Below are 12,170 nucleotides of genomic sequence, written 5' to 3'. Positions count from 1 at the left end.
TATCTGTCCCTGTGCTGTGACCACTCCCAAACAAGTTCCTCCAAGATCCGTTGTAAATTTCACTGTTTGTTAATTTCCCAGATGCATTCCGATGTCCAGCAATATGTGAACTCAAACAGCAAAGGCAGTAACTGTGCAGGCTCACTCCTCTTTCAGTTTCTTTCTCTCTCTCTCTCTCTCTCTCTCTCTCCTGCACTGACCTCACCATGTGTGGCTTTTGTCTGTTCTTCTCCATTTTAAAAGTGCTGTTGTTTTGACGTTTTTTCCTCCAAAGTTCCAAAACAATGCAACACCATATAAAACAGTAATTGCTGCTCCTGGAATTTGAGGAAATCACCTCCAACACCTAAGTACCTCAAAAAATGAGCAGCCTGTTACAGCCAGAAAGTTTTCCCATCGTCCATCTTGGATTACCCAGAACCATTTCTTTCACAACTTCCAATTCCCTACCCACAGCGGTTTCTCTTCACTATGGTTATGCAGCCCTTATACACATCTGTACCTCACAAGGACAGCCTCCAGACCCTCCACTTCTTCCTCCCCAAAGATCAGTCCAGCCCCCCTCCACCAATACCATCCTCTGCCTCACTGAACTGGTCCTCACCCTCAATGGCTTTTCCTTCAACTCCTCACATTTCCTCCAAGTCAAGAGGTGACTATGAGTACCCGGATGGGCCCCAGCTATGCCTGCCTCTTTGTCAGCCATATCGAGCAATACAAGTTCCACCCCACCCTCAGATTCACTTGGTCCATCTCAGACATCTCCCTCCCCTTCCTTGACCTCACCATTACCATCTCTGGTGACAATCTCCAGATGGATGTCTACTCCAAACCTACAGACTTCCATAACTACCTGGACTATACCTCCTCCCACCCAGTATCCTGCAAAAACTACATTCCATTCTCCCAATTCCTCCACCTCCACTGCATCTGCTCAGATGAGGAAACATACCACTCACGAGCATTCCAGATGTCTACCTATTTTGGTAGACAAAAGTACAACGCGCTTTTCCTCCCGCCATCATTCAGATAGCCCACTGCGGCACCACTTCCATTCCCCGTTCGACAGCTCTGAACACTCCCCCCTCCCCCTCATCGTAATAAGGACAGAGTCTCCCTTGTCCACACCTATCACCCCACTAGTCTCCTCATCCAACGCATCATCCTCAAACACTTCTGCCTACTCCAAATAGACCCCACTACCAAGGACATCTTCCTCTTCCCATCCTCTCTGCCTTCTGCAAAGACCGTTCCCTCTGATAGTCCAGGGTCCACGTCACCCCCGCCACCCAGCCCCCAGGTACCTTCCCCTACAACCAGAAAAGATGCAAAACCTACCAGTACATCACCCCCCCTCACCTCCACGCAGAGCCTCAAACAGTCCTTCTAGGTGAGATAGAGGTTCACCTACCTCTCTTCCAACCTAGTTTACTGCAACAGGTGTGCCCAATGTGGTCTTCTGTACATTGGGGAGACCGAATGTAAATTTAGGGAACGGCTCACTGAACATCTACAGGGGCCGACTGGACCTTCCAGTCACCACCCATTTTAATTCCTCAACCACTCCCTTTCCAACATGACCATCCTTGGTCTCCTCCATTACCAAAACAAACCACAGCTTCTGTTGGAGGAACAACACCTTTTCTTCCGCCTGGGCACTCTACAGCCCGGAAGAATCAGCATTGAGTTCTCCGATTTCAATAACCTCCCTCCCCATCCCCCCACTACCTTCCCAGCCCCTTACCCCCATTGCCACTGTCCCCTGCCACCAAATGGATTCATTCCTTCCATTGACCAACCAGGTCATACCGTCTACCTGTTTTCACCTATCTCCACTTCACCACCCTGCTCTCACCACCCCCTTTATCTGCAATTCCCCTGACACCCACCCCCAGTCCTGAAGAAGGGTTACACCCTAAACGTTGACTTCTACACCTCCTGATGCTGCCTGGTTTGCTGTTTTCTTCTAGCCTCCAGCCTCCTGCCTGTCTACTTCAGTTATATTTGAGACAGACTTCAATAGATTTTTGGATAATATGAATTAAGGAATATGCAGATAATTCAGAAAGATGGATTTGTGATCAAAGATCAGCCACAGTCTTCAGGAACAGGATAGAAGGGCCAAATGGCCTATTCCTGTTTTCATTTCTTAGAACATCAGAGAATAGTTGCGCATCATCTCTGTCCTGGCTGTCCACAAGAACAATTCAATCTCACTTCCACCTTTCTCTGCAACGCTGCAATGAATTTCCCTTCAGACAATGATCAAAATTCATTTTACAAATGCTTTCTGGCTCCTAACCATATGCTGCATAAAACCTTTTTCCTTGAGTGGAGTTGTTTTTGGTTCTTTTACTATTCATTTTCTATTTTGATTTTAGGTCTTCGATCATTCTGACCCCAGCACCTGAGACCTACCCAGCCACTGGGCCTGCCTCTTTATGCTATGGACCTAATAACCCCCTGCAACCCAATATTCTCAATTTGCCTGACTGCCGGATCTGATATCTTTTACCTCATTCTGGACCGAATCCAGCTCCACCACTCCCCCCTCCCCACCCCCACCCCCACCCCCCCCCCACCCTCCCACCCCCCCAGTTCTCACACACACACACACTTTGCCAACTTCAGAATGGACAACCACTGCCCCCTAACTCAGCCCGACCTGACCTGGTAGTTACTACCAACCCCAATCTACCATTTACCCAAATACTTCTTCAAGGGTTCCTATCCATCTGGCATTCTATCCCTCCACCTATCTAGCACCTAACATCCACATCATGGTACCCTAACCCTACCCACCTGCTTACCAAGCACTTACACACATTGCACCCTAAGCTCACATTTACCTTAACCTTACCTTTTGACAATCGGTGTTAAAATGGCTGCCTGTGATTTTCATATTTGAGAATACAGGAGATGACAGCTATGAAACAGGGCATGGTTTGCCTTCCTCTGACAGCTCTGCACTATGTGGGAATATTTCTGAAGGATCTCTGTTTGGAATCTCTTGTCAGGTTTACAGTGCTTTCATGGCATAAAAAAAAAACGATTTGAGTCCCAATCTGCATGAGATCTGGTGTGCAGCATTTTGCAGGTTTTTAGAATACGTTTACAGCAGATCTGCCTATCCCACAGGAGTTCCCTGTGCTCATACGAACACCCACCAATTATCATGCTCCACTTGAATATAAAAGGTGACAAATTCCTAACTGTTTCCTAACATGCTGGAAATATTGCAGTTTTAGCTTCCAAACTGCACCAAACTGTGCTCACTCTGGCAAACTAAACCTCCACTTATAAAGCCCAGGATGTAAAATGCTTTATTACATTTTTCAATGTCTTTCCTGAAACCTTCAGGAATTTGAGCAAAAATACACTCAGGTCTTTCAGTTCTTCCATCCCTTTAAATTGGACCATTTGGCTTGCATTGTCTCTCTTTGTTCTTTATCACTTTGCACTTTTTTAGGTCAAGTTGCATCTGTCCTGGGAGGGTACAAGAAGCCTGCTTTCTCAGTCTTTCAGCAGCTGGATGGATAATTGGCAACTAATATGTCACATTGCACCCTGAGCAAATGGAATGGAATCATGCATTCAGGTCATGTGTACAGTGCTGGATTTACCAAGCAAAAGACAATAAGGATGTTGCTGCTTCTCAATAGAGAAGGGAGTTCTTTAGAAATTTGTTGCCTGTAGGGCATCTTCCAGTTGAATGTCTAATATTTGGCATTAATTCTGAATATAGAGCACAGATCTGCTGCCTGTCTTTTTCTGGGCACTGTCGATCCAGGAAGCATTAGTGAAGAAGAAAGAAAATCCAAGTAAAACTAAAATGGAAAGAGGTATGGAAGAAGTTTAAAAACAAAAATTTTATAATAAGATTTTTCATTTTGTTGCAGGATGGTTCTGGCAACTGGATACTTTGGTCTGTCTTTGAATGTGCCCAATCTCCATGGCGATGACTATCTGAACTGTTTCTTGATGGGTGTCATTGAAGTTCCAGCCGCTATAGCTGCTTACATTTTTCTCCAGAGGTTTCCCCGAAGGTTCAGCCTTTCAGGCATTCTTTTTCTTGGTGGAGTTGTCCTTTTGCTCATCCAGATCATACCTTCAAGTAAATGCTTGCAGTGCACTTAAAATTATTACAAACTGTCTTTGTTAAATATTACAAAGGAAAATTTCATGCTATATTGAAATGTACATGAGGGTCACAAATTACTAAAAGGAGATTCAAATAGTTTAGAGCAGTTTATTGAACATTGGCAGTGCAGGTGTTCAAACTCAATTTAATCAGAATAACTAGACAAACAATACAGAACAGGATGTTTTTCTGATCCTGGTTTGGATTCATGGACAGAAGATAGAGAAGCAGTAATCTCTTCTCATTTAGCTCTGATCCTATTCTGACATGAGTGTCCCTTCCCAAGAACCTGCTTATGTAACTTATTTCTAACAGCTAGTGGGTACTTCATGAAAATCATTTGTTCAATTATATCCTCACACTCAATTGCCAGGGAACAGGTACCCAAAACAGGCCTCTCCTATTCCAACCCCTTTAGTGTGAGCCCATTTCCTCCTTTATCCTTGATGTGGACATCTTGATATCTATTTCAGACAAATTATTTTAAGATTTTTGCACATGAAGGCCTTTCTCATCAGGTCCAAGAATGGCAACTCAGGATTACACCTAGAGCTTTTGCTACTCTTAATAGATTTTAGCATTCTGCAACACTGTTCAACAAATAGTGATAATCTTTTATAAGTTCAGGCATCTTTGCTGCTCATGCAAAGATGACATGCTGGGAGCAAAGTAATACCAGAAAGAAAATTGGGATTGAATAATCTCATGCCGATGTTGTACATTTCATGCTTTACAGAACAACCGCATCAGGAGAAGAAGTCAATTGAAGAAGTCACATTTTCATCCTTAGTTGCAAAAGAAAAACTACAGAAGACCTTAAATTTACTCAAAGTTTATAATATGGAGCAGTTGAAAGTTATTTAAATTTTGTTGCAATCAAATGTCATGATTGGAGCCAGTATATTGTTAAAATATGGCATAGATACATTTTCAGTTGAAGCCACAAACCCTAGCCCCAAACCTGTGCTATTGCCTCATATAGGTATGTTGGCAGAATTATGCCCAGTTATGACAAATTCTGGTTCCATTTAGTTTCAACGTCAAATAACCTGTATGGGTATTACAATGAGACTTATAGTGCATCAAGTGAAGATCTGCTTTTTGATAACCCCTGCCTAAGATAAATGCAAACATAGCCACTAGAATCCTGACTAACCAACTTTCCTTTCAAGCCCTAATATTTGCTGACTTTGTCTGCACACTGAGCACGCATCCTCCTCCTTTCAAAACCACCAGCATTAACACCATTGTCAAAAATATCCGATCAAATTTTTGCTCAGTTTCAAAATTCTCTTCCCTCTCCCAAAACCCTGCATCTGTTGTGGCTTCTCTGAAGTTTGCCCATTTCTCCTGCAATTCTGTGCTTAAAACCTTCCAATCAGATTTTCTCTTCATCCTGGGACCAAAACTGTCTATTCCAAATTCATGTCCAACACTCACTATGAATGTGTCGGTGGTTTATTATCCTTCCTCATCCTTCTCATCCCAAGACTTTGAGTGTGTCAGATACCAAACATACTTCCTCAAACATCTACGCTCTTGCTTCATATGGCATTAACTAAAATGATTCCTATTCCCTCGATTTCTTTCCCTTGATGCCCTGATTAAAATGTCATTTAACATACTTAGGATGCGATCTTGACAGCACTCTGCTCTACAGAATTCCTCAGAATCACCAAACTCTGAGGGAAAAAAAATTCCTCCTCATTTCTGTCTTAAGGTGACCCCTATCTCTGAGACTATGCCTTCTGGTCATAGATTCTTGCACAAGAGGAAAGAATGGCCTCACACCTACCTTGTCAAACCACCTAAAAATCTTATATGTTCCATTATGATCTCCTCATTCTTATAAACTCAAATAAGTACAAGCCCAACTTACTGAAGAGAAAGTTCCTCTTTGCCGAGAATCAATCCAGTGAATCTACTCTGAATGGCCTCCAATGTCAAGGTCAGTATCTTTCCTGAGATAAGAGGACCAAATCTTTTCACAGTGGTCCAAGTGTAGTCTGACTAGTGCCTTGCATACTTTAGCAAGACCTCCCTATTCATATACTCCATTGCCTTTGCAATAAAGGAGAACTTTCCATTTGGCTTCCTGACGAGTTGCTGAACTTAGATGCTTTTTTTTGCAATTTATGTAGCACTTACCTGAAAAGAGGAGGGACACATCAACAGCTGGAAACTAGGCTGCATTGAATTTCGAAAAAAACAAGTGAAATCACAGAAATCTGTAGTTTATTCGTTGGGAATAAATTGAAGTTAGGCTTTGTTTGTACATTGCTATAAATTAAAAAATTGCGTTATTGTTTTTGAAAGAAGGGACTAATTCAGAAACCAGAAATAAGTGAAAGTCAGCGTTATTTTAATAACAGAACATAACAATAAGTAAAGCTGATGTAAGAAGTGGGGGGGGGGGGGGCGGCGCGGAAGGTGAAGTTAATTTAAGGGAAGTAAGTTTAAGACAAAGTAATTAAGAAAGCATGGGTAAGTACATGAAAGTTTAAGACCTGGAACATGTGTACTGTAATATGTGAGAGGGCAAGAATGGACATCTAGATATGTACAGGAAGTGCTTCCTGCTACAGAAACGTGAGCTCCAGGGAGGCTAATGTTGAAAGCACATCCAGCAAGTCGTCACACTGCAGCTTAAGGGCCTGGAGGAAGGAAAGGAATGACTGGCCATCAGGCACCTGGTGCAGGAGGCACCTGGGATCCAGCTCACAAATTGTTTTCCACTTTGCAACTTGATAAAGGTTCTGGTTTCTCAAGGGAGTGCAGTAAGATTCATGTTCATGGCACTGCAAGTGGATGAGATGGACAGGAAAGGAGGAAGGAAGAGCTGTAATGATAGGGGATTCATTAGTTAGGGGAAGAGACAGGCAATCATTGTGAGCCGACACCCCTTTTGTTCAGTCTGGATCTATCCCCCCGCCACTTCCACTTCCATCACGGCAGACCCGATCCGCGTCCATCCATTTGAGACCCAGCTTTCTAACCCCTGCCCTGGAGCCAACATCCCTCCTCAGCCCCAACTTCAGCTGCAACCCATTCACCATTCTCCAGGAGTTTGCCACGTCTCAAAAAGTCCACCCCATTATGTTTTTGTAGCTAACTTACCCTCTTCCTGGCGTATTTTTTATCTATCTTTGACTCAGCAGCAACTTTGATGACCATATCTTCTATATCTTCATCTGAGTCATGTATATAAATTACAAATACTTGAGATCTCAGCACCAATCTCTGCACTTTATATCTGGCCAACCTGAAAAAGGCCCTTATGGAAATCCAGCTGCTGCATAGCCACTGGTTCCCTTGTTGCACAACTTGTGTTACTCCTGAAAGAAAGCCAACAGCTTTGTCGCATGATTTCTTTTTCACAAAACCATGTGGATACTTTGGAAAGTATTTATTCTGCACATTCTGAACTATTTCCTTAAATGCCTGCCACTATAAGAGTCATAGAGTCATAGAGATGTACAGCACGGAAAAAGACCCTTCAGTCCAACCCATCCATGCCGACCAGATATCCCAACCCAATCTAGTCCCACCTGCCAGCATCCGGCCCATATCCCTCCAAACCTGTCCTATTCATATACCCATCCAAATGCCTCTTAAATGTTGCAATTGTACCAGCCCTCACCACTTCCTCTGGCAGCTCATTCCATACATGTACCACCCTCTGCATGAAAAAGTTGCCTCGTAGGTCTCTTTTATATTTTTCTCCTCTCACCCTAAACCTAAGCCCTCTAGTTCTGAACTCCCTGCCTCCAGGGAAAAGACTTTGCCTATTTACCCTATCCATGCCCCTTATAATTTTGTAAACCTCTATAAGATCAACCCTCAGCCTCCGACGCTCCAGGGAAAACAGCCCCAGCCTGTTCAGCCTCTCCCTTTAGCTCAAATCCTCATAACCAGGCAACATCCTTGTAAATCTTTTCTGAACCCTTTCAAGTTTCACAACATCTTTCCGATAGGAAGGAGACCAGAACTGCAAACAATATTCCTACAGTGGCCAAACCAATGTCCTGTACAGCCGCGACATGACCTCCCAGCTCCTGTACTCAGTAGTCTGACCAATAAAAGAAAGCATACTAAACGCCTTCTTCACTATTCTATCAACCTGTGATTCCACTTTCAAGGAGCTATGAACCTGCACTCCAAGGTCCCTTTGTTCAGCAACACTCCCTAGGACCTTACCATTAAGTGTATAAGTCCTGCTAAGATTTGCTTTCCCAAAATGCAGCACCTCGCATTTATCTGAATTAAACTCCATCTGCCACTTCTCAGCCCATTGGCCCATCTGGTCAAGATCCTGTTGTAATCTGAGGTAACCCTCTTCACTGTCCACTACACCTCCAATTTTGGTGTCATTTGCAAACTTACTAACTGTACCTCTTATGCTCGCGCCTAAATCATTTATGTAGATGACAAAAAGTAGAGGACCCAGCAACGATCCTTGTGGCACTCCACTGGTCACAGGCCTCCAGGCTGAAAAACAACCCTCCACCACCACCTTTGAGCCAGTTTTGTATCCAAATGGCTAGTTCTCGCTGTATTCCTTGCTAATTTACCTTGCTAATCAGTCTCCCATGGGGATCCTTGTCGAACGCCTTACTGAAGTCCATTTAGATCACATCTACTGCTCTGGCCTCATCAATCCTCTTTGATACTTCTTCAAAAAACTCAATCAAGTTTGTGAGACATGATTTCCCGCGCACAAAGCCATGTTGACTATTCCTAATCAGTCCTTGCCTTTCCAATATGTGTACATCCTGTCCCTCAGGATTCCCTCCAACAACTTGCCCACTACCGAGGTGAAGCTCACAGGTCTTTAGTTCCCTGGTTTGTCCTTACCAACATTCTTAAACAGTGGCATCATGTTTGCCAACCTCCAGTCTTCTGGCACCTCACCTGTGACTATCGATGATACAAATATCTCAGCAAAAGGCCCAGCAATCACTGCTCTAGCTTCCCACAGAGTTCTCGGGTACACTTGATCAGGTCCTAGGGATTTATCCACTTTTACCCATTTTCAAGATATCCAGCACTTCCTCCTCTGTAATTTGGACATTTTGCAAGATGTCACCATCTATTTCCCTCCAGTCTATATCTTCCATATCCTTTTCCACAGTAAATACTGATGCAAAATACTCATTTAGTATCTCCCCCATTTTCTGCAGCTCCACACAAAGGCCGCCTTGCTGATCTTTGAGGGGCCCTATTCTCTCCCTCGTGACCCTTTTGTCCTTAATATATTTGTAAAAACCCTTTGGACTCTCCTTAATTCTATTTGCCAAAGTTATCTCATATGCCCTTTTTGCCCTCCTGATTTCCCTCTTAAGTATATTCATACTGTCTTTATACTCTTCTGAGGATTCACTCGAACTATCCTGTCTATACCTTACATATTCACCCTTCTTTTTCTTAACCAAACCCTCAATTTCTTTAGTCCTTCAGCATTCCCTATACCTACCAGCCTTCCCTTTCACCCTATTGACCATCCTAGAACTTTAAGTTATCTATTTACCATCATCAGCTCTATTTTCATGCCCTCATAATTCCTATCACTTAAAAAAAAATTCTTGGACCCATCCTTAAAACTGATATAAAATTCGGTCATTTGCCGTCGCTGCTAACCTGGGTCACCTCTATGATGAGCCCTTAAGTTAGTGCTGTTTTTGACAAGTCCAATATAGCTTGCTCTCTGATTACGTTTCGAACATTCCACATTAAGAAAGCACCCTAAAACATACTAGAAATTCCTCATCAAAGCTACCTTTGCACATTCAATTTTTCAATTGATTCTAATCTCCCATGATTATTACGATGTGTTTCTGACACATTGTCATCATTTTTTCCTTCCTGCTCCACCAATTATCTGGTTACCGTTAGAAGGACTATACGGCACTTTCGAAACTACCTTCTTGCCTTTATCATTTCTTAACCCTGCCCAGATCATTTCTACTTATTGATTGCCAGTATATAGGCCATGCCTTTATTGTACTGATGCCATAATTAACTAACATAGCCATCCCTCCACATTTCCCAAGTTTTCTGTCATTAATTCTGTCATTTTGTCATAAATGTCCTGTGTCCTTAGAGATTCAATCCATCATCCTGCAGCCATGGTCTTCGGAATGGCTACCACATTGTACTAATTTATTTCTATTTATTTTGTTTTGATTGTGACATACATTCAGATAGAGAGCCTTTAGCTTTACTGTTTTACATTTTTGTAAATATCAGATTTCATCTGTTCTTTGACTCTTAAATTTATACTTTCTATCCCTTTCTGTTACAGTCGGATTCTCATTTACTGTATTTTCTCTTTTATCCTTGACACTACTATTTGACTTAATACATCTTCGGAGATTTGATCACTTCACTCATGATTTATTTTTAAAGCCTCTCTATTTCTTTCTCTACTTGGCAAGCCGACTGGGGCCCAGCTCAGTAGAGGTGGAGACCATCCCATTGCTACAGATTCCATTTTCACCAGTACTGATGCCAATGCACCCCAAGTCAGAATCCCCTTCTTCCACGCCAGTCTGAGATACACATTCATCCCTCTAATATGACTTGTCCTACATTAATTTACACTTGGCTCAGGTAATAATCTAGAGATCATAACTATCAAAGTTTCAGTTCTTATTTATTCATCTGGCCACAGCATTCTAGACTCATGTTACTTGCTGCAGCGAACAGTGCCTGCCTCCCTCACTGTACTGTTCACTATTATCATGACATTCTTTTCTGCTCACTCCACTTGAATGGCTTGCTGTACAATGGACCAGTTAGCTCCCCAACCCACTCCCATCTCATTGTCATTCAGACATGCTGAAGAAAACCTCAGACCAGTTAGGCCACTGCAAAGGTTGAGGTTCCTGCTTTCTGCCCCCTTCCACATCTCACTTGCAGTCAGACCCACCTGACCCTGAGCATTGACCAAATTAGAAGACCCAACCTTAAGAGGCATAACTGCGTCCTGCTACAAAGGTTCCAGTTTAAATTTCCTTTCCTGGTCCATTGCGGTGTCTGTGACGCAGCCTCCACCTCAAACTCTGAAGCTGTTTGAACTTTGAAAGCAGATTTTTTTTTTGCTTTGGACCAAACTGGCATCAAGAAGCTACAACATGATGAAACTGTGAAACATTACATGACCTGTTCTCCCTGATACATTGTAAGGGACTATCTAATTATTTAGTTCAACTACATAATAAATTCAAGTTTTTATAGATTTTATCAACCTTATCATCATTTGCTGTCCTCTATTGTATCTTAGGAATAGTATAAACCTTAGTCACTTTCCAGATAATTTGATCTCCTATGGCAGAGTAAGAATCAATTCCTGGACGGTGAATAGTTCTGAAGAAGAATCATTACATCCCAAAGCATTAACTCTGTTTCTCTCTCCACACATGCTGCAGACCTGCTTAGTTTCTCCACTACTTCCTGTTTTTGTTTCAGGTTTCCAGGATCAGCAGTCTTTTGCTTTTATACTATCTCACTGCTACATTTTTCTTTAGATCTTTCAGTTCTAGCCACGGTACTGATGGTGATTGGAAAATTTACTGCTACATGCGGCTTCCTAATTGTTTATGTCTATGGTACTGAGCTGTACCCAACTGCTGTAAGAAGCATGGGTGTAGGACTGTCCTCAACAGCTTCCAGAGCAGCCACCATCATCTCACCATACGTTTTCCACCTTGGTAAGTTAACAGATTAACTTCAGTGGGTCAATGTAAAGTCAAGGAAGGCACGATAGGCTTACTTAAAAGTTAGGTGCAGTAGACAAAACTAAGCAATGTAGCAGCCAATTGATCAAGTTAAAGCTTTGTACTTCTACCACATTCGAGATGAGTGATGATGAACAATTAATCCCTAAACAGAGCCGTAGGCTCTATTAATAGATCTTTTCTCAATATGGGAAAGGCATGCGTATCAATGCAAAAGTCAAGATGGATTCATTCGCAATAATGTGTAGCCAGATGGAACAAGTGTGTAATCCATCTGGACCTCTTCCTGAAGC

At 42.6% G+C, this 12,170-nt stretch overlaps 1 protein-coding gene across 1 annotated transcript in view; it reads left to right on the top strand.

Annotated features, from left to right (window-relative positions):
- The window catches only part of LOC132823082 (organic cation/carnitine transporter 2-like), a 105,036-nt gene that overhangs the window by 68,512 nt on the left and 24,354 nt on the right, over positions 1-12,170 (top strand). The window contains exons 7-8 of the mRNA XM_060836621.1: positions 3,900-4,114; positions 11,668-11,850. Of these exons, the coding sequence (XP_060692604.1) occupies positions 3,900-4,114; positions 11,668-11,850 (398 nt within the window). The remainder of the gene's footprint in view (positions 1-3,899; positions 4,115-11,667; positions 11,851-12,170) is intronic.

Source organism: Hemiscyllium ocellatum, chromosome 16, assembly GCF_020745735.1.
Source record: "Hemiscyllium ocellatum isolate sHemOce1 chromosome 16, sHemOce1.pat.X.cur, whole genome shotgun sequence".
Classification (NCBI taxonomy): domain Eukaryota; kingdom Metazoa; phylum Chordata; class Chondrichthyes; order Orectolobiformes; family Hemiscylliidae; genus Hemiscyllium; species Hemiscyllium ocellatum.
Note: the sequence above shows the minus strand (reverse complement) of the source record. Positions and strands in the feature narration are given on the sequence as shown.